Source organism: Struthio camelus, chromosome 1, assembly GCF_040807025.1.
Source record: "Struthio camelus isolate bStrCam1 chromosome 1, bStrCam1.hap1, whole genome shotgun sequence".
NCBI lineage: Eukaryota > Metazoa > Chordata > Aves > Struthioniformes > Struthionidae > Struthio > Struthio camelus.
In genome coordinates, this window is record NC_090942.1 from 211,985,174 (window position 1) to 212,007,652 (window position 22,479).

Here is a 22,479-nt window from a genome sequence, read left to right on the forward strand (position 1 = left end):
CAGAAGCTGGTTAGGAAGCGTCCATGGCTGGGGAGCCAAAGCTAGATTAGCCTAAGGAATATGGTCTTTCTTATGCTTTCTATAAGGCCAACTTTATGTGTTTGGGATTACCCCTGGGAAGAGCTGCTCTCTATCTGCCAAGGGAGGGACAGGAAGGTCACCCTCTGGGCTCCCGTTAGCCTTTGTGAATGCACCCCCAGCTATTTTGAGATGCATGCAGCTGGCTTTCCCGGCAGCATATGCAGGCTATCACCTCTCTGCAGGGCAGCCCAGCCAGCCGGGGAGCCATCCCCTTGCCTGCCTCCTGTGAGATTTGCTTGGGACTCAGGCTGCCTGCCCAGCTCCGTTTTGTCCTCCTGTCTTGTGGTCTATAACGTGCCTGCATGAGCCTATTTGTTTTTTTAATCCTCCTAGGAAGAAGCAGCAGCAGTAGGTCTGGGTTGTGGTGTGCAGAGAGGGATCTTATTGCTTTCCCATGGTGCCTGGATTTGGGGGGATATTTTCCTGCCTCACTGTTCCTGCTGACTACATGTCGAGCCATAACTCCTGCTAGCAGGAGGTTGCTCGTGTACAACCTGAAGCTCTTCATTCATGGGCCGCAGCGAGCACTAACGACACCTTGGTACACCTAAAGAGATGGCATCTGATAGATTATGGGCCCTGATGTTCTGGCACAGAGTGCAAAAAACATCTCTAAATGGGAATAAATTATATTTATATCTACTCGCAGGTTTGTTTATACTGTCAGGAGGTATGAAGTCACCACAGTGTAAATGAGGCTCAAGCTCACAGGGGAGATGTTTATATAAGATCAAAAAGCTGCAGAAGTCAACTGGAGTTTGGCTGTTTGCTGCAAGTACAGAATCAGGGCCACGCACGTGCCTCTACGTCTCTCCAGTCAGACCTGAGCTTTCACCTTTTAGACGATGATTATTTATGGCATGTACCAGATGTTTTTAGAAATACCCGCCCCAGGGAAATTTGGTGCAGTCTGACTCCTGACCTGAAACTATTTCATGAGGAAAAATGTCTGAAGAGTAACACGCTCCGTTTGCTGGAGTCAGGGAGAACTTTTTGCTCACCTTCAAATTTTACAGGTTGGTTTAAGAAAGCAACCACGTCACCTGCTTCAAAGCAGCCGCAACTTAAGAGTGAAAAACCATCAAGCCGAGGAGCACGTAGGAACCCGGGCAGCCAGAATTACCTGGTGACCCCGTACTCGGGGGGTGGCTGGTATCTAACGACGGCGACTTCGGTCCGGGCCGGCTGAGGAGCCGGGTAGGAGGGTTTGAGAACATCCTGCACCATTGTCGCATGCTGGTCACCGAAGAAGAGCCCATGCTCGGGGGCCTTGCTGACGGGGGCCACCGCCTGCTTGGCTTTGTAGGGGTACTCGGGCGGCGGGCCGCGCGGGTCCATGCCCTTTGCAGGCGCCGGGGCCGGCGGTGGCGGCGGCGCTGCCGCTTTGAACCCTTTGCTGCTCCCTGAGGTAGGCGGGTGTTGCTTAGCACCGTTTCTCTCCAGCGAGAGCTGCATTATCCTCTCGCTGAGCGAGCGGACGTGACCCTGTTTGAGCTCCTTCAGCGCTTCGTCCTTATGCGCTTGCCCGCTGTTGGCCCGGTTCACCGTCGCTCTCCCTTCAGTCCTGGACTTCTGACTGGACGCGCCAGCGACGTAAAAGCCTGGGCCAACCGCTCCTGGCTGCTGGCCTCGGAAAAACTGGGACTGGGCCTTGGCCTCCTCGTAGGTGGGCAGCTCTTCGTTGTTCTGCTGGGGCTGCGCGGCCCGCGCCTGCTTCTCCATCACCGTATTGTCCCCCTGGTGCTCCTGCCCCTGAGGTTCCTGGCGGGCCGACTGCTGGAGCATTTGTGGCTCTTCTTGTGCGAGGTTTTCTGTGGAAGAGAGAGTGCTGGTAGTGCTGTTGGAGGGCCCTGCGCTCCCCGTGGCCTGGTGCTGAATTGCCAGCAGGTTCATGTTCTCGCTGGGGTTGCCATACCTCAGCTGCTCCTGGATCAGGCGCTGCAGTACCGTGCCTGCAGCCGCCTCCTCCGACCCTCGCATCTCCACCTCTGAGAGCCGGAGGAAATTGGGAGGGTGCAGGGTGCAGAGCGGCTCCTCAGCTAGGCAGAAAGAGAGCAGAGGCAGGGATTAGCACTTTCAGGAAGCCTCGCACTTGCGGAGAAGGCGTTTTGCTCCCCAGCTGGGGTGCAGTTGAATTTTGGCTGCCTACAAATGAGTCCAAGCTGGCCAGATGGAGGAGTGGTCCCGCTGTTCTCCTTCCTGGCTCCCGCCCTCCCACACCCCGAGGCCCAAACTCTCTCACCCACTTGCCCTCTTTCCGAGGATGCCCCCCGGGGTCTCTTTAGGAGCACAGAGGATGTGGCCAAAGAAGGGATAAAAACCATGGAGCTGTTATTCCCTTTTCCCCAAAACTTTTCAGGACTCCTCCATACTCAGTCCCAGTGCCAGCCCCCTGCCCCAGCTGCATCCCTTATTCTATTCACAATGAGCCCCTAGAAGCATATCTATCTCCATCCCCTCCCCAGCCTTTCCCTCAATAAACTCTCAATATCCCCTTGTTATGCCCCATGCACCCATCCCATACCCGTGGCTCTAAAATCTCTCCCTAGAGACACAGGTAGTTTCAGAGGGAAATTCGATGCCTTCTAAGATAGGAACCTAATATCCATTAAGTAAATCACTCCCTAGAAATGCCTTTCGTGGATTACAGAGGCAGCCTGCATGGTAATATTAAATGAGACGCTGAATTTTGGATAAGCAAAGATAGATGACTTGCATCCCCTCCTAAGTGCGCTGCATGCCACAATAAAGTAAAATGCAGTATGTCTCACAGGAAAACGCTGAAATCATACTGAAAATAAAAGGGTTCTAAAAGCAGAGGAGTCTGTGCTCTGGCATTTTGTTTTAGTGCAGCAATTTCCCTTCTGGCTAATACTGCTAATTCTAATGAGTCGATACTACCTTTTGCTGGGTGAGTACATGGAAGATGTTAGAGCCATAGATACAACATCTTAAAAAGGGCACAGACACATTAGATAAAAAAACTGTAACACAGACTGCTTAAATAATTCAGAGGTGAGGCTACAAGCTTTGCACCCAAGACAATCTTGTTTAAGTAAACCCACAAGCCCTGCAAGCTCCATTTGTCTGGGACAAATATTGAGTGATTCTGTAGACTGCAGTGAAGCTGCACAGGTTGGGCACTGGTGCCAAATATTACTTGAAATGAATTCCAGTTCCCTCTTCCAACTCACCCCCATCGGTTTCTTGGGCTTTATAACCTCCAGAAAGTGATATATGCAGTGGCGCTTGCCTGTAGCTAAGCATCTAACGACATAAAGCAATGTCGGGAGGCCAGAACCCTTCTGTCCTCGAATCCTCCTGGTGCTCCCATCCCAGCTAGGTGTAAAGCGTCCGCAGAACAGTGTCTGAGGCCAACAGGGCCAACTCAAAGATCCCAGCAAGGACAAAAGGGAGATTAAGCCCTCAGCTTTGGACAGAGTCCTCACATTTCCCCAGGCAAGAAGGAGGTGCTGTTTTGAGCTCAGTTTTTGAGGTCATTCTTGGCAAATTTACTTCTCTATCCTGCTGTTTCCAATTCTTAAAGGAGTTCTTCAGCAGTACTTACATTTGTTTTTTGGTATTTGAAAGTAGTTAAAAAGCAAACTTTCTCTTGAGGTCTGGTATTTCCCTAAGGTTTCATCTGTTATTGCACATGCTGTGGGATAACTTATATACAACCCGGATGCCAGAGGGGAAGAACAGCCTTCAGCTCTTAACTAGGAGAATAGGTCATTTCCACTAACATTTTTGTGGCAAAGGTTTAAAGATGATTGTGGGGCTCTGGGGGGAGAGAGACTCCCAGGCTGCTTCGTTACAGGCTTGCCTTACAAACGACACCTCTCCTCTACTTTCCCTCAGACAGCAGTGCCTGCCCACCCGCCTGACTGCCTGAACGTGGGGACTGCACCCTGGCCGACAGGTTCCCACAGGTCTGTCAGCTTGGTGGGTTGGTGCGAGAGAGTTGGGATGGCGCACACCAGTTGGGACAAGGCCAGCCTGCAGCTCACCCTTAAGCAAGACTCGCAACACCTTGAAAGTCACACTGAGCACCGCCAGGACACGCTGCTGGAAGAGGCCTGCATGGAGGATGCCAAGACCTGGGCTCTCCATCACTGGGGACACAGGGCAATATTGTCTCGGCCAGGTTGAGATGGCAAGTCAAGGTCTAATCACAGTCAGAGGTTTTAATTGGGTTGTATGCATCAACTTAATATTACGCTGGCAGGTAAAGGCTGCGCTCCCTTGCTGTCCATAGTGCTGGCCTGCAAGCAGAGGAGCTGTACACCTCTAAAATACATTCCTGTCCCCAAGGCAAACGGCTGCTGTCCCACTGACATCTGCAAATCACTGATGGCTATGGTTTTTTGAGGGAACAAGATGCACAGAGACACACACACACACACACACACATTTACCTGTCTGCTCAATAGCCAAGTATGTATCGAATAAACATGCCACTGCAGTTACAGCTAACTATTATGGCTTTATTCACATTACAGTACCACACAGGACGTTCATCATACTGGACGTTCTTGCAGACTTGTAATATAAAATCTCTCTCACATACCAGAAAGTTCACAGTCCAGGTTACAAGAATATGACTGAGATGAGCCTGGGGAAAGTGGCAAACAACAGCGCCGCACAGTGAAGACAGTTCTTTATCATACACTGCTGGGATTTGCACTCCTGCACTGTTGGCACCCTTGTATTTGGGAGGTACGATTTAGTTGCTGGGTTTTGAGGACAGACCTCAGTGTGCCTTCTACAGGGCACCTGTACTCCTGCTCCTTTTAGCAAAGAGCTATGGGCCTTGGTCCAGCTGTTCAGTGCAACGCAATCAGGTCCTGAAGGACAAGTGGAAATGGTGCATCCTCCACAAGCACAGGTGAAAAATGATGCTGGATCATAACACTGAAGTCAAAAACTCCTTTGACCTACTGGGATGAGGGGCTGGCCTACTATGCTCTAAGTGTTATTTATAAATACTCTAAACTGCTCAATTCATGTTCAGGGAAAAACAAGGAAGTAAACGTGATGGGTTGGTATGCAAGCGTGGCTGTCCACTTACCAGCTTTCTCTTTAGCACCACTGATTGCTTCAGCTGTTAATGGAGAAACTTCATGCCTGCCTGCAAACTGGTGATCCGGGTAAAGAAAGCCAGTGTCTTCCAGTATCTGGGCTGGGCTGGTAGGCTTGTAACAAACAGATGGGGAGCCTTTAAGAAAGAAAAATGGGACGTGAATAAATAAACCACTTGAATAAAAAAAAATGAGCCCATGACCTGTGACAGAAGTCCAAAATGATTTTCTTGAGTGTTGCTAGGTGCGCTGAGAAGCTCTGCTGGGGCCACTCAGCCAGGCATCTTTGGTATCCTCGCCACCCTAATAATACATTCACTCTTAGGAAGAAGCAGCAGCTACGGAGTCATCAGTGCTCCTTCATGCACTGATCCAGCCTGGCCGTTGAGGTCCTCAGTCCAGGTACTAAGCAAGCCTGACCCAGCCCAGCTTACAAAAGTTGGTAGTGACAAGTTTGCAAATCAGGCCCCAGAACAAGAATCCAACAGAGCAAGAGTAAAACTGAAAGACGCTGTGGGGAAAAAAGAAGGAAAGAAGGAAAGCTCAGAACCCAGTGACACATTCAATAGCAACTGAAGTCTGTGAAAGGCTTTACCTCGAAATCCACTCATTCATGAATAATAGTTCGGTAACATAAAAAATTACTGGAATATAAAATACAGCCAACACTACCAAGGGAGAGAGCTTATAAATCACTTTGTCCAGATGTTCTTAATATGGTAAAGAGAGGATGTAGCTGGAGAACCACAGAAATATCTCAGGCTGACTGACTCTCAGCATAGGATTCATATGCCCTAACTTAGGCATCTAATAGACATCTAAGACTTGAACTAGTCACCCCAGGCTCCTTTCATAACCAGTGAGTAGAAACAGGCTCTCCTGGAGGGCAGTGAGTTAGGCTCATCTTAAAACTGCTGTCAGAGCTGTTTGTCTCTGGAGGTGCCTGTTTTAACAAGTGCCTTCAAAATGCGTCACAGTGATGTTAAGACGCAAACGGCATTCACTCCACGTTCACCTCCACTCACCTTCTCTTTCCCCGCTTCCCGCTGCTTTTTCTGAGCACTTCCTCAGTCTTCAAAATCAAAGGCTCTTTGAGGACAAGGACCATGGACACGAGCATCTCCTCGCCCTGAGTTCACCCAGGACGCAGCAGAATTGCTCATTTATACCCCTGGTTCCCTATTTCAGACCAATACATAGCTATAAATCTCCAACATTGACCTACTTGGGCAGGAGGCAGAGGGCTTGAGGTGGCCCTGGAGGAGCAGGTGTACATCACAGTGGGGCAGGAGGCCCACCAACATGGGGCCCGAGTAATGGAAAAGCACACTTTTTAACACAGAGGTGCTGGCAACCCCGTGCTCTGCAGAACACACAATCAGCCACAGATGAGCTGGAACAATTAATCCCGACTATACGGTTGGCGTTCAGGCTAACTGCACACTCACTACCGTATAGCACACTGGGATGTTGCTTTGCTCTCCTTTTTCCTTATGAATCATGACTGAAATCAATGCCCCTGTGCTGAGCAGAGCAGTGTGGCTGTGAGAGGGGACAGGGTCTAGCCCTTCCTTTTTACAGGCCTGGAGCTGCAGATACTATTTTCTTCTGTGCCCAGAGGACAGGAAATAGGCATTTCTGTGAAATGTTAACGAATGCATTACTTTATTATTCATATTATGCATCAATCTGTACAGCAGTTATCTATATTTAGAGAGCAAGAGGGAAAGATTGCTCAATTGAGCAGATATAAGCCAAATATGTTTTTCAAAATTAGCATGGTAGACTGTTCTGGAATTTGTGCTGATGCTGATGCATCAAGAAAAACCAAGAAAAAACTCAAAAATTTTAATTTCTAACATTATTACTGCATTCTACTACAAAACAAAACTAAAGGTGCCATTCTCTGCTCCTTCTCACACACAGCCCTGCTTTGGAATCACAAATTCTGTATGAAACAAAATAGTTTTGATCCCAGGCTTGTTTCATGAATAAAAGCTAAATACTGCAGCGGAACAAAGAAAACCCACACGCACAAGGAGGACACACTGTATCAAGCAGTACAGGCAACCTAAATAGCCAGCAACTACCAGTTAGGCTGCATCATTCACCAAAGGGAATTTAAAAGAAAGAAACTGTCAATAAAATTTTACTTTCTTTTATTCTCTTTCTGAGTTTTGAGTCAGAAGGTACCCTCAGGTCATGTTTTCAAATTCTCCTAGATGCAAAAATGGAGAATAAAGACTTGGTTTTCTGTAATAACAGCAGAATTCCTCACGTAACAGCTTCTCTTTGGGGGCTGGGGCTGTAGCACAGCAATAATGTAAAACCTTGTACTAAAATCGCAAGGACTGGTAAATGCAATCATCTGTCAAATTGCTCGTTTTCAGATCTCTATTATACCAGAGTAAAAAACCAAGTGGCTCTAACCCAGGCAGAAATCATTCCACTTTGCTTGTGTGGTTGTTACACTGTAATGATGTTTTATGTTCATTCATGGTAGGTTTTAATAAAATGTCAGATTCAATTGGCGCAGGAAACCAGCTTATGTGCAAAACAGATAACAGTCGCTGAAATCAGTGCTCAGGGCACGGCCGTAATCCAGACGGTGCACAATAATATGAAACTTGAAAGCTTACTGAAGCCTCGTGAGCCATTTCAGAGCAAGGATAAGCCTTTTTCCTCTTTCCACTTGCTCTTATGGGAGCATTATAAAACCGAGTTCCCTCCTCCGGAGGAGAAGGGGCTGCCCACAGCCGAGCAAGGTGGAGCCCCCGTGCTCTCCCACGGCGGTGGGCCCATCCGGCAGGATTTGCTAATCCGGGTTGGAGAAGTTTCCGTACAGGTCTTATCACACAGGGCGATGCCACCCCTGCCTGGGGCGGGCTGCCAAAACGCGGCACCGGCCCTCAGGGTGCCTGGCTCGCGTCAGGGCGCTCCCTCCACTGCAGCGGCGACTCGGGAAGCAAAAGGCAGCTGAGACCCGTCCCATCGCCTCGCTCGCCCTGGGTTTCCCAGCGCGACGCACCCTTCCCGGCACGGCTGCGGTACCGCTGCAAAGCTGAGCCGCGACCCCGACCGGGAGGGCAGGACAAGAAAGAGGCTGGAGAAGGCGAGTGCAAAGGCGCGGGGCAGGCAGAGCACGGAGAGGCCGATTTGGAGAGGAATCAACACGGGGAACCGGCTCTCTTCGGCGCGGTTATGTGAGCCTTGGGCCACTGCAGCGGCAGGTTATCTTCCACGCTGAAAAAACAAACCGAATACAGCAGCATTGCTGGGAAGGAAAATAAAACGAGGAAAGCAGAGTGACGGATGTGGCAAGTGTTTATTTTCCAGCCCTGGCTCACACTCTGTCTTTTGCTTTCCATTGCTTTGAAAGAGGCCTTTTCATTCTTTCCTTCTTGTTTCATCAATCGGTTATTTGTTCTGCAATCATCCGATGAACGGGGTGAGAGGCGCTTGCCTCACTACAATGTTTTAAATCGCAAGGCAGGATGAGAAGGAAGTGGTTACTGTCTGGAGCGGTAAGTGTGGGCGGTTGAACAGAGCGAGAGCAACAACCAGGAGCAACATGGAAGGAGGAGCGGACTCCTCTTGCTAGTATTACAGCAGGTCACTATGGACCTCCTCCAGCCAGGTCTGCACCGCGCTTGGCGCTGCACAAACACGTGCCGCTCCAAGGGCTCTCCAGCGTCAGCGGCTCGGGTACCGCGGGAGCGCTGCCACAACCGCTGGCAGAAAGCCCCGCGCGCCCTGCATCGCACCGGCTGACATGCCGCCTCGACACGACCCTGGTCTCTACCCCTGTGACCGCCCCAGGGGCACGTTCCTCCCAGCAAGCAGGGCCCAAAACCAGCTCCCGCTTGTCCCCACTGTCCCCAGTGAGGAGGATCCTTTGCTACCACTGTCTTTCTCCTGACTGTCACGTTCACCAACCCCCTCCCTCACAAATGGGGATGAGACTCCTTCACATCCCTGTTCCTAAGTCCACTCACCTTACCTTTACAGGGCATACCCCCAACTCTATCCACAGGCAGGTTGGGTGACATAAAAATCTGCCTAGCTTGAGAGAGGACGGTATAAACGTCCCAGGATTTTAACAGCCAAACAGCAAGCACGGCCAAACTGTCCCACTTTGCCAAGGGGTTTGGCGATGTCAGTAGGCTATCACATTGCCACAGGAAAGAGGGGCTGTGGTGTAAGGCTGGATCATGTCTAAAGGGAAGCAGCAGACCTAAGCATTTAAACTCGAGAGGGAAGGCATGCCTGCGATGAGCCCTAGGACCGAGCGCCCAGTGCAAATGTGACAGTGCAAGCTCTGCAGCAGGGGAGAGAGGACCAGCAGCGGCCATCTCCACAACCTCCAGAAATCACAGTCAGAGCATAGGAGCTGCTGGGACAGACCAGTTCACTTTTGATGGCAGGAACTACCTGTTCACAGGAGATTCCCTTTCCCGTATCTGGGAGACCCTCTTTCCTGAAGGAGTCTCGGGCAAGAAACGCAGACCTTTTTGCTAGGTGCAACACACCTAGGACCAGTCAAGAAGCTCTAGAAGAATTCAGACACCAACTACGAAACAGAGCATAGGACACCCTTGCCAATGCCACAGGAAGGCAGCAGCAGGGGAGAGGACAGCCAGCGACAGAGCACGCAGGCTGGGATGTGAACCATTACAATGTACCCTCCAGGGACCAGATCACAGCCTAGAAGTTCAGAAAACAAAGCTTTTGCTTCCCATGAAGCTACGCACCATTCAGCAGAGAAACATCTGACAATGCACAGGAGCAGCTTGGAGAACACTAAGTCACAGAGGTCTTCTCTTCACAACAGCACCTCAGTAGGCTAAACACAGGAGCAGGTCTCCATCCACCAAATATCCTAGTAGAGCAGTAGCAAAAGACCTTGTGGCAGACACTGTTGGCGTACAAGTCCCACGTGGCAACCACAGCCTGAGGGCAGCATGGGGCAAAACTGAAGGCCATAGAGAGGAGTAGAACCTCAAGAGACTGAGGCATGGTTCAGATGCCCTAGAAACAGCCACAAGCCATATCCAGCCTGACACAGGAGCAAGGTCCAAGGCCAATGGGATGCCACCCCCCAGAAAACAGTCACCAAAAGTGTCCCCAGCATCATCCACAACAGGAGACCGGTTTTAAGGCCAGTTTGAAGACCAAACAGGCCAAGTGGGGAAAAAAAAACATGGCCTTGAATTAGTATTGGCACCGCTGATTCCTGGCACTGGGGGTGTTAGAAGGGAAGATGTCAAAATCTGCAGAGCCCTGGGAAGCAGAGCAGAGCTGGCAGGAGGAAAGCCTGCAAAGAGCTTCATAGGCTCACTCTGCGTTCACGTGGTGGGAACGCTACTTGTCCATGTGTAACAGCACAGACCAAACGCAAGCCAGATACTTGTTTCCCGAACTGGCAAAAGATGACACCACCCCTCAATTAATACCTTTGGGAGGATAACATACCCAGATACCCAGCTGAGGGCCATTTCACTGACATATACTGCTACTGGGCTGCCAAAATCAGTCCTTTCCTAATTTCCATAAGTGAAAACATCCTCCTACAACTGTGACTCTGGCAGGGCTGCATCAGAGAGATGGCACATGGCCCAAGAGTCACACCTACTTCTGCGGCTAACGCGGGGACTTCCTGCTGCCGGCCGGGAATTCCCTCCCAGCCTTCGCCACCACCGATGCTACTCTAAAAACAGGCGCTGCTCCGAGGAGCTGACTCAGCGGAGCCACATCCTCTAGCCGGGACCCGGGAGGGAGGGCTGTGGCCGTCCCACCCCTTCCTTCCCACTGCTCTTAGCCCCTTTGTTTTCTCCCACCAGCCAACGCGGGGCCGTAACCTAGCGCGGCCGCGACGGCCAAATGAATGGAGCCCTTCACGAGCAGCGGTTCTGTAGCTGGGGAAGCAGCAGTGCTGCTCCTGCTTCGTTTTATCCTCTGTTGGCAGAGGAAGCAGAGATGGGAGGGGATAGTGCCAACGAGAGCGGACGACAGACACCCTCCCCTGCCACCGACGCTCTGCAAGGCTCGGCCCCAGGACCAGACCCTCCTCCTGGCCCCGGGGCAGCAAGCAACTGCCACAGCATAGAACGGCTGTAGCCTGGCCAGGAGGTCGCCGCATCTCCCACAAGAAGGAGAAGGGCTTCTTCTTCCTCCTTCCTCCCGGCAAAGCCCTTCTGCCTTGCCCAGAGGAAACGCAAAAGTTCCTGAGTTCATAGCGTTTACAGACTGAGGCCTAGAACAATGTCAGGCACTTGCTGAGATGCTTGGGTTAGATATGCAGTTGTCTCAGGTTCCCTCTACGGTCAAATAAGAGAGACCATCATCTTCAGAGACGGACTCTATGGTCTGAGCCACCTCTGTGGACATCCATCTCTCTCCACGGACTACAGAGGGAGCCCAGGTTGAGGACTCTGCTGAGTTAAGGCAAAGCTCCTAGCAAAGCTCATGCTGCAGTGGGATATTGCTCTACACAGAAAATGGTTTGAATCTCTCCCTCTCCCACAAGACCTCAAGCTGGCCAATTGCATTTGCATCACATTCACTGAAAATATTAATAAATAACCCTTTAAATTCATTTAAAGATAAAATCACTGGACCTGTGCTGTGTTAGTGAAATGGCATGGTTCTATGGAAACCCATCGGCTCGACTAGTGAAAAACTATCTATGAAACTGCTCCAGTTCCCCAAAAAATAACGCAAGCGCTCACTAACTACGAACATGAAATGTTAAGAAAAAACCCTAGCTGCAGAATCAATGCTATATTTGACTTATCTGAATAGTTATGGTAGTGTAATCTGTACTTCATGCAATTTTAAACCATTTCCTGGGTCACTCCAGGAGGGAATTGGCTCTTACTGCCTTTTCCCGGCGGTGTTCTCACTCCTCTTTTGCAGTTCTGTGGGTGCCAGGCGTAACTGCACGTGGTGAGCTCTGGGATGGAGCATCTTTCTCTAAAGGCACCAGCATCTGGCAACCTGGCAGACCCGGCGCTCTGCTGGCAGCTGTGCCTTTGCTGCGGGATCTGTCACATGCCTGAACTGCTGATATCTTTTCTAAGAGCACTTGTGAGCTTGAGCACAGTTTATTTTTGATTCCAAGGAATGTGCACGTGAAGGACTCATCATAAAAAAATTCCTCAGTAATTGGAATGTACTTTTCCCACCATAGACACACACGGCCAAACGCTGCAGCCTGGGTGAAGAGGCAGGTCTGCACGCTGCCCACTCCGACCTCGACAGAGCAACACCCCCACTGCTATTGTTACGGCTACAAAAATTGTCGTACAGGCCAGAAGTGCTCAACCTCTGTGTCTCTGCTGTGCTGCCCTCCATGAGCTGTATTGGGAAGAGCTACCACACTCCCTGGAGGGTGTATGGAGCGGTTAGAGGCTGGAGCTCCCCAGGGGTCCTACCACCCATGGAACAAGGGGTTTGGGAGAGGTGGGCAGCTGAAAAACACAGAGATGCCAACCTCTGGGTTTCGATCGACTGTGGGGCAGGGCTCCCATGCAGGAGCTCCATTACAACTGCTTGCAGGCTGCAGTGGTGCAAGAGCCCTGCCCCACGGACACCAGGGGCTAGCAGGCAGCTCGCTGACCTCCGCTGTCTGTGGTGGGATAGGATTCAGCTTTGTGCTGCAGACATCTGCATTTAGATGCCCATACGCAGAGGCTTGAGCTCCCATTATAAATGCCTCAGCTCCTGTTATAACACACCAAGTCTCGCCATTTGAATATATAGAGACACCAGGAGGGAGATCCAATATTTGAATCCTCAGTAATCCTAGACGTGCATAATACATGATATAAGTGTTTCCAAGCACCAGGCTGCAGGGAACAAGCCCATCTGGTATCCAGTAACACAGCTGAGCCAGCTCGTTCGCACTGGCTTCACTTGGGCCAACATGCGTGGGCAGCTCCACGCGCTGGCACGTGCTGCCCGACTATCCCCTGCTGCACGTTTCATTTGAAGAATGACATAGAGACAAGCTCTACTACAGGACGTGCTTGCCTACGCTGTTAAAACTGTCACCGTTCCTGGCAGGATTTTGGCCAGTGCCAACTACTGCTTATCCGGGGCAGCTCCGGGATAGTGTGGGATAGGGATGGTGTGAAATATAGGAAGACAGGGATAGCGCTGAAGCAGGCAGAGGCCACGGACCTTTCCCAAAACCATGCATACGGATGCAGTGGCCAGCTGCAACCTCTCCTCTTCTCTGGATAGCTCTGGAGGCGGAGGCCCCCCTCCTGGGGCACCAACTTCCACCGATATCCAGTCCGAACATCCCAAGCTGCAAACTAGGGCTGCGGCCCTTCGTTTTCTTGCCTGCCAAGAAGAGCTTGGCCCCATCGTCTTGGCAGGTGCCCATCAAGCAGCAAAGGCTGTTATACACCTCTCCGCCTCCTCTGTGATGGCACGATATCTCTGTTCGTGCCAGTTGCCCAGCTAAGCCCCAGTGGATGTCCCTGGCCCCTGCAGCCCTGGCTCATCCTCCCCTTCCGATCTTGGAGAAGCCCCCTCACGAATGAGTGATTTAAGGCGAAGGCATGGGCTAGGTCTACCTCCAGCAGCAACAAATCCTGCTGTGCACTAAGCAAGTCACTGAACAACTATGCCCACACATTTGGGGATCAACCAAATTCCTGAAGTAGGATTCAATCTAGCCAACAGACACTATGTTTTAAATTGCCATATATCCGGTGGCTGTTATCCTGAGCTCTGCACGACATTTGCACGTTTCTGGCCTGATTCAGTCCTTGCTGAATCCAGCAGGTGCCACAGGCACTGCTGCTCCATTACCACTTCTCTCATATCTGCCTGCTTGCTTGGTAGAAATTTGTTTTCTCCTTTTAAGATAAACATGTGTTATGCCTTACAGAAGGAGATGTATTATCCCAAGGGGTTATCATACAGCAATATAATTCACTTGAAGATTCATAACTATTTTAATGAATCATTTGCTAAGATTAATGCAGACAAGCCAGCAAGGACCCAGAGACAGCGGAGCAATTCCTCAGTATTTCCCGTTTCTTATGTGATTTTGAAAGGTATCTGAAACAAAGCCTCATAGGAACCTCACTGCTGCAACACTGTAGGAAAGCCACGTTTTTACAGCAACCATAGCACCCCCAAGAAGCAGATTTCTTCCCCAAAGCCAGCACAGCAGCCAGACAGACTACCTAGACTAGATGGTTTCCTATATCCAGCGTTACTCTTTGAACTAAAGAGAGAAAGAAAGAGACCGTGAGGTTTGCAGCCTAAGGGATACAGGCAGAAACAACTCTCCCTGGGCTATGTAGCTTGCAGGAGTAAATCACCGGCTCCACACCACGCCAGGGAGCCAGGGCAGCGCGCTCTGCCGGTGCAGCCATGTGTGCCGTGTCCCGGCCCACCGGCTGCCAAGGCGGCGGGAACGGTGCCAGGGCAAAGAGAGAGCGCTGTCAACCCTGCTGATAAGGACCTGCTCCAAAGGATAGCACCCCGAGGGCTAAACCAGCCCCCCAGGCCTGAAAAGCGGTTATTTCCAAGCGTTGTCACGTTTACCCGTAAACGCCACACAACTCTGCGTGTCCAGGCGGCGCACCTACACGCACATGCAGGCACGCGGACGAGAAAGCCCCCGTTCGTCTTCGGGAAGACATGAAAAAATGCTAGTTCTGCAAAGATAATTTCTGCAGTTTGCTACTACTTAGAGGTAACACACCAAGGCAAAACGGGGTGAGGAGCTGCTGCATGGCACAGCTCTCACCGCTGCGTTTCGCCCCGCCGGTGCTGCTGCGGGGCTCGTCCGCGGCGTAGCCCGCGCGCACGGCCCTTCTCTCCGTTCAGCGCCCCCAGCGTCGTATCTTCATCCCAAGCCACAGAGCACCGAATAAAAGCAAGTATTTGTCTTAGGAGAAACGCTTTCCCCACTTGTACCGCACTGACGAAACGGTCCTAACGAGACTGAGGTGTTTCAAATACCATCCAAAGTAATCATTTGAAATTAAAAAATAAGTAAGTTGGCTTTACACTTTCCTATAAACTCTTCTGTGGTTTGCACAGAAGGTCCAAAAATGACAGGACAAAAAGACATCGTTTCAAAGTCCACATCTGTCTGTCTGTCTCGTAGCCAAGCCAGAGAGGAATACAAATACCTTGTTCCACATTTGAAATATTTTCTCTCTCCTGTTGCTGCATAAAAATCTCAAGTCAACAAGAAAGGAAAATAATTGTTTAAGGGAAACAATGCGACGATGATCAAAGTGCTCCGAGTGCAGGAGGGGCTGTCCTAGGGCCGGGCCACGAATTCCTGAGAGCCGACCCATGAATCCCTGCTGCTAAAGTGCCCCAGCTACCGGCCTCCAAAGTCAGCCTCCCATCCGCTCGCTTTATGGCCCATGAATCTTCCTTTCTTTCCAGAGCAGCAGCCCAGTTGTGAGAGACTGCTCTACCCCAGCCACACGGCCCAGGGCTGGGCCGCTCTCCCGAGGGGTATGGGAAAGATTTGAGTTTCCTTAGGCTCAGGAAAAAAATTAACTCAGGTATCCTTTTTCTTGGTTAGGTTCTCTAACCACTTGGGGTCTTGCACAGGAAAAGAAGATCCCACTTCCAACACCGCCCCAAAGGATGCTTTAGCAAGAGTGACCTTCGCTCCGTTCTTCACAAGGGTCCCCGTAGGCACCTATCCTCCTCAGCTGGGTTATGGTTCAATTGCAATCCCAACTCCAAAGAAGAGCAGGCGTTCAGGCATGCTCTGGTGACCAGCTGCCCACTGCCAGGCTATAAGCAACTCCCCAATAACCGTGCAGGTTTGCTAGGTCACTTCCGAGGTAGCTAATTCACTCCCGCGCACCGTAATTCTGCTTGGGAACCACACATGGGCTGCCAGAGCTTCTGAGCCCAGAAAGGATCGAACGATCACCACTCAAATTATGCTCACGGTAACAGAATAACATGTTGCAGGACAGAAAGCCAATCAACGTAACAAACAACAGATGGGAGCCAACACAACCTCTTATTTTCCACATTAAAGACCAGGGGCTATCACATCTGGCATCCGAAATCTGCCTCACCCCCATGCCAGGCAGATTCACCAGCCCGAAACACCCTCCTGGAGCCCGGAGCATTGCACAGAGCTTCCCTACTCCCTTGGCCGGGAAGAGCTCCCTGGAGTCTCGCTCTTCAGCCAGGGTCCCATCATCACACCCTGCAAAAAGCACTTCACAGAGAAAAGCACCGAATGAGGGAGCCTGTCTGGACAACCAGAAAAGGCAACGAAGGAAGCCAAACCTCGCCTCTTCCAAGGTATCACGTTAGCACGTCCAAATTTAAATGCATATAAGGATAAGCACCTTCTGCGTAAGTTTAATCCACTTACTTTCATATACATTTCCCCTCAGCAAAAAACAAAGCAACTGAGTAAAAAGCGCTGAACAAAGCAACGCGAGCGCACTTTGAAAGCAGCTCCCGAATCTGGCAGGAGATCACATGGATGCTGGGAAGAGCGAGGCCAAGTCTGCCTGCCCGGGAGATCCCCGCCGGGCTCCCGCGCCCCCCCGGCGCTGCCGACCGAAAGCAGGTGAGCGGGCACACCGGGCTGCAACGGCCGTGCCCAGCCTCTTCCATCTTGGACAGCTATCGCTTCTAGAAAACTGAGACAACCTCCTGGTTTTTTCCTGCCTTCCCAGCCTCCGGGAGGACAGGCAGGATGCAAACAGGGGATCTGCGCAGAGCCCTGGCCGCAGGACTCGGTCCCTGGCGCTGAGCACCCCGTGCAGGTGCTAACACGCGGCACAGCGCCCACGGGGCGGGTGTGAGGGCTGCCTGCCGGCGATGATGCTCCTGAACCAATAATTTAAATCTCTCCTTTGATCAAAGTGCCAGTGGCCCGATTATGACTTATGTCACTGTTGATGTTTTGAGATAAAAAGCTGAGGATTATACAGAGTCGAAAGTAGAAAGGAAAGAAACTCTCTCTAAAAATGTAAAATATAAAGGAGTTGGCAAATCAGAGCAACACTTCTAACGCAGCTGCACCGGTTTGTCAGCGCAGCTATGAGTCTGGAGACGTTTTCATTACCCTGTAAACTCTGATTACCAAACCATAAAAAAAGCTCTTTTCTCCAAAAAAGAAATTCATGACACAAATTCTTAGGGAAGGAGAATATTTTTTAAAGCGAAAAAAGAAAATCATATATCAACCAGCTACAATGTGCAGACAAGACAGTTGCAAACTCAGATTTAAGCTATGATTAATACAGCTTTGCTGTACTTGCTGCCTTTAAAAATTATCACATTACAGAAAAGTGCCAGCATGATCAATGTCACTTGGATATTTAAGCTCTTCCATTAATTAAACAGAGGAGTGAAACAGGACCTAAGTCTGCAAGGACTCTGCGGATCATTAAGCCTAGTTCCTTGTTATTTCAAGCAACCATATTACAAAATTGCCTTCTTGAACTGACTATACTGCATCTTAAAAATAGGATTTTTTTGCCCCAGTTCCTCCCTTTGGGAGGCTGTTTCAGAATCTTATTCCTCTGATGCACACAAATGTTCTCCTAGTTTCCCGCTCACAGTCCCTGCCACTGCTCTTTATCCATGTGTTTTTTTGCCAGTGATGTCCTTTAGGTTAAATAGCTTTCTCCCTGAGTCATTCCCACAAACTTGCAAGCGTACAAAGGAGTCTGGGACAAGGACAGAACAAAAATAGTACAAAGACTGTGCAGTATTTTTTAACTCAAAATGCAAGCATTGAACTCTATCTTATATATCTTCCTTCACATTTCTGGATTTTTTCTCCTTTTTTTTAATAGCGTCAACAAACCACACACTAAGAGCGACAGTGCTGTCTTTTATCAACGTTAAGCGCTCCTTGTGATGACCCTACGCTAAGCAGAGCCTGCACGTTATCATTAGCTTCAATGCCACATCTGAAGGAAAAAGAACCGTAAACCTTCTTCCCCAGAAAATACATTAAAATTATGAACTTTCTATTGTTAAATCATTACACGCAATTTATATGCAGCCTCTTTGAAAATGCAGACCTTTATTAAAGGTATTACACGCAGAAGTGCTACCAGGATAATCGGTCTCACTTCCTCTTCCCAAATGGCAGAGGGCAGAGTTAAAACAGGGAAAAAATCACTGTAACTGCTGACGTCAGGTACCCATCGGCTCCCACGGGACTGGAAAACGCCCCCAACGCTACAGCCGCCGCCGGTGGTGGTGGGACACATCGCAGCAGGCGGGACGCGTCCCAGCAGCAGACGCCCTGCCGCAGCGGGGGACCCCAGCCACCCGCCGAGGGCCACGGCCACCGCGGCAGATGTCCCCAGGGGCTGAACCACCTTGCTCTGGACACTGCCGAGCATCCGTAGTATCGGTCCACAGCGCCGCGCGCAGGACTGCCAGGTCTGCCCTTCTCCACCCTGCACGAAACGAAAGCCTTCGGTCCGAGATTTTACTTGAGTATGCGTTCACAGCACACAAAACGGAGCGTGGAAGGCAGACGAGTAACGGTTTCTTAACGACTTGTTTGAGGTCAGCTTAAACGCAGAGTGAAGTTCACTAAAAGCACCCACTTTCATTAATTTCTAACCGGAGCCTTGGTACCTGGAATTACTGTTAGCTGAAGCACGTTTGTACTTGTGATAGAGGACACAGTCAAAACAGATACTCCAAGGAGTTGCTCAGCTGCACGTAATCCCACGCTACGTCTTCCCCAAACGTTGCGTCCTACGAAAGGTGCAAGATCACCCAGCTCTTCCAAAAGAGGCTGCCGAGGGTCAGACCAGATGTCATCGGCTGCCCCAGCTAATAAGAAGGCGCTCCAATTTCAAGATACGGTATCCACCCCCGGGCCAGGAAAGACATGTTGGTGCAGCTACGACACACTTGGCGTTAGGCATGACTCAGACAAGTCAACTGAAAAATAGGTGACAAGCAAACACGCCTGTAAGTACTGCAGCGTCTGCTAACGTTTCAGCGAGGCACTCGGGTCTTTGTCGGATAGGCTCTACTGGGAGACGAAGCGCCGCTCTCCGATGCACTGGTGCGAATCTGGAATTATTTCACTGACTTCCGCAGATTTACTCCAGATTTACACCCAGAGAATTCAAAGCAGAATCTTACACACTGGAAAAGTCACTTAAAAGGCAAAAGAGTGATATACTTCATAAATGCCTGACATTTCAAAAGAAGAGTTTCCCTAAGGATTTGTTTGTAAAGAAAGATGATGTTATCTTTGTTGTTATCATTACTATCTTTTTCTATTTATTTCTGTCCGTTTCTATTTCTGGTCTGCGCAGAAGGAAGGACAATCTATGTAAAAATTCAGGGCACAAATGGGAACCAGATTATATCCATCCCAAAGCTGCCAAAAAGAAATTGCTGTACGAAGCCAAAATCCTCCTGGGGTTTTCCCAAATCCACAAAATATTCCTGAGCACTAAAGTTTCCACTGGGACTATTACATTAATAGATAGTCGCTGTGTGAAAACACAAGTATTCAGCCATTTTCCTAATGCTCTCCAGTCCAAGGGGGCTGCAAAAAGCACGTACGCCCACCTTAACGCTGGAGTAATGTTTTACCAGATCTGGTCTTTAAAGGGAGTTATACACTAAAATACATCTGTGTTAAAAAAGGCACTGTGGGCCATCAGCCTTTTGTTTCCCTAATCAAATTTGCAGCGTTCGTAAGCAAAAGAGCACTTTTCTTCCCATCCATCCTATCTAGGAATAAACCCTTCAGCCCTGGTGCTGCCTCCTCCACCCCATTAGCCTCCACACGCGTAAAGCCGCCCGTCCCCGCACCTTCGCGGCCCCGTTGGAAGGCAACGCGACTAGAGTGGGTTAAACAAGAAGTGACTGGCGAGGCCTGAAATTCAAAAGCTTGCAAAAATCAGGCTGGATTTGCCAGACTGGCAGCTGGGAAATAAACATTTTTAACTGAGTAAATTTTACTTGGAATCAACAGGATGGAATAAAACATTAAAACATTCCAGTCCTGGGATTTTTACAGAGCCAACCGATACCTCTAGCCAGTTTTGCACTGACTTGCTCTCAGATACTATGGTAAAAAAACTCCTGAGAAATCCAGACATTGCAGATGCCTCTTGCTTCCCAAGCCTCCGCTGCCTTGCTCCCTGCGCAGCGCTGCGGACCTCCACCTAGCCTGATGCCCCGGAGAAGGCATCGCTCACCCTCCTCGGATCCGCTACAGACCCAGTGGGGGAGGCCACACTCGCCACACCGACACGCTACCAACAGGCTTTTGTGGACAGTTTCTGAATAAATGCGATGCCCTTAATTTTGTGGTGGAGCTTCCTTGCAGAGGCCCTCTTGCAAGTAGCACGGGAGCTGTCTCTAGGCCTTGATCTCTCCTTGGAGGAGGCATGCTGGAGGTGGGTTTTCTCCCTGATGACCAGCGTTGATATGCTGGGCTACGACAAATTGCCTCTATCCTCTTTGACAGCCTCTGCTTCAGGCAGAGTGCCTAAGCACAAACAAAAAACAAATTACACCCTTTGGAAATCCATAGGTTTTCTCCGGAGCTGCCTTGACACCTCCTGAGGGGCAACACTTGCTTTTTAGGTTGGAATGGTCCTCTTCCAGCAGCTTTCCAAAAAAAACTCAAAGAACAAAAAAAGGGAAGCAACAGGGAGTGCCACATGCCAGGATGGAGGAAGAGGATGGATATGCAGGAGACAGGAGGGGCCTTCCCATGGGGCACGAAGGAGCAGCGGGCAAATCCAGCCCTGCATCCCACAGGGCACAAAGGAGCAGCGGGCAAATCCAGCCCCGCATCCCACAGGGCACGAAGGAGCAGGAGGCAAATCCAACCCCACATCCCACAGGGCGCAAAGGAGCAGGGGGCAAATCCAACCCCATATCCTGCAGGGTGCAAAGCAGCAGGAAGCAAATCCAGCCCCGCACCCCACAGGGTGCAAAGGAGCAGGGGGCAAATCCAACCCTGCATCCCGCAGGGTGCAAAGGAGCGGGAGACAAATCCAGCCCCGCATCCCACAGGGTGCAAAGGAGCAGGAAGCAAATCCAGCCCCGCATCCCACAGGGTGCAAAGGAGCGGGAGGCAAATCCAGCCCCGCACCCCACAGGGTGCAAAGGAGCGGGAGGCAAATCCAGCCCCGCACCCCATAGGGTGCAAAGGAGCGGGAGGCAAATCCAGCCCCGCATCCCACAGGGTGCAAAGGAGCGGGAGGCAAATCCAGCCCCGCATCCCACAGGGCGCAAAGGAGCGGGAGGCAAATCCAGCCCCGCATCCCACAGGGCGCAAAGGAGCGGGAGGCAAATCCAGCCCCGCATCCCACAGGGTGCAAAGGAGCGGGAGGCAAATCCAGCCCCGCATCCCACAGGGCGCAAAGGAGCGGGAGGCAAATCCAGCCCCGCATCCCACAGGGCGCAAAGGAGCGGGAGGCAAATCCAGCCCCGCATCCCACAGGGCACAAAGGAGCGGGAGGCAAATCCAGCCCCGCATCCCACAGGGCACAAAGGAGCGGGAGGCAAATCCACCCTCGTGTCCCACCGCAGCACAGGGGACACAGGCTTTGGCGCCATGCGGCAGAGCGGCTGAGCCCAGAGTGACACTAGAGAAGGTGACGACATGGGGAAACCGAGGCACGGGGCAGCTGACACGCCAGCGCCGGCTGCACAGAGCAAGCACGGATCCGGCACAGGCCCTGCGGCGCCCAGCGCCACCGGCAACCTGCGCCGCTGCCGCGGGGACACCACCACGCAGGGCACAGCAACCTCGGGGCAGCTAAGGAGAGAGCCGGCCCAGCGCAGGAGGGTGTTTTATTGTTTGCTTTCACCCGTTTGATATTGCTTGCTCTCAGCGCTCAGGCATTTCTTGATAAGATATTTATAGGAACTTTTCCAGACATTACAAATTACTATATATCTATATATACCTATGCAGAGAGATGGTGATGCCGGGTAGCTGTACACAGGAAAAATAAGGGAAATGCTCAACTTTAAGGCCACCTCTCTCCCAGAAAGCTTTTTTGTGTTACTTTTGTAAAAAAAAAAAAAATCATTTTAGCTCACTAAACACATGATAAGGGTCTTGCAAATGCCGTATCAGACAGACTTGGTCTTTTGCTAGCATTTGACAGCACGCTAGGCAGAGACCTTACAGTGTCTATCAGATAACCACAGAGCTACTCATTACTCCTGGGACTTTCATATAGTACCAGGAAGAAGAAAAAAAATCCTCTTTCCATCAGAAAAGGAAAAAGACCAAACAGTAACCTTCCTGTATTTAAAACCATGAATCACAAAAACTGGCAGGGAGGAC

At 50.6% G+C, this 22,479-nt stretch overlaps 1 protein-coding gene across 5 annotated transcripts in view; it reads right to left on the bottom strand.

Annotated features, from left to right (window-relative positions):
- Positions 1-22,479, bottom strand: part of AMOTL1 (angiomotin like 1) — a 96,597-nt gene that overhangs the window by 49,799 nt on the left and 24,319 nt on the right. For 4 of the 5 annotated variants that reach the window (XM_068930442.1, XM_068930445.1, XM_068930444.1 and 1 more), the window contains 2 exons: positions 5,153-5,299; positions 1,205-2,120 (listed from right to left, as the gene is read on the bottom strand). In XM_068930442.1, coding sequence (XP_068786543.1) covers positions 1,205-2,120; positions 5,153-5,299 — 1,063 coding nt within the window. Of the gene's footprint in view, positions 1-1,204; positions 2,121-5,152; positions 5,300-22,479 lie in introns of those variants that run through there. The other variant, XM_068930446.1, reaches the window with a different exon arrangement.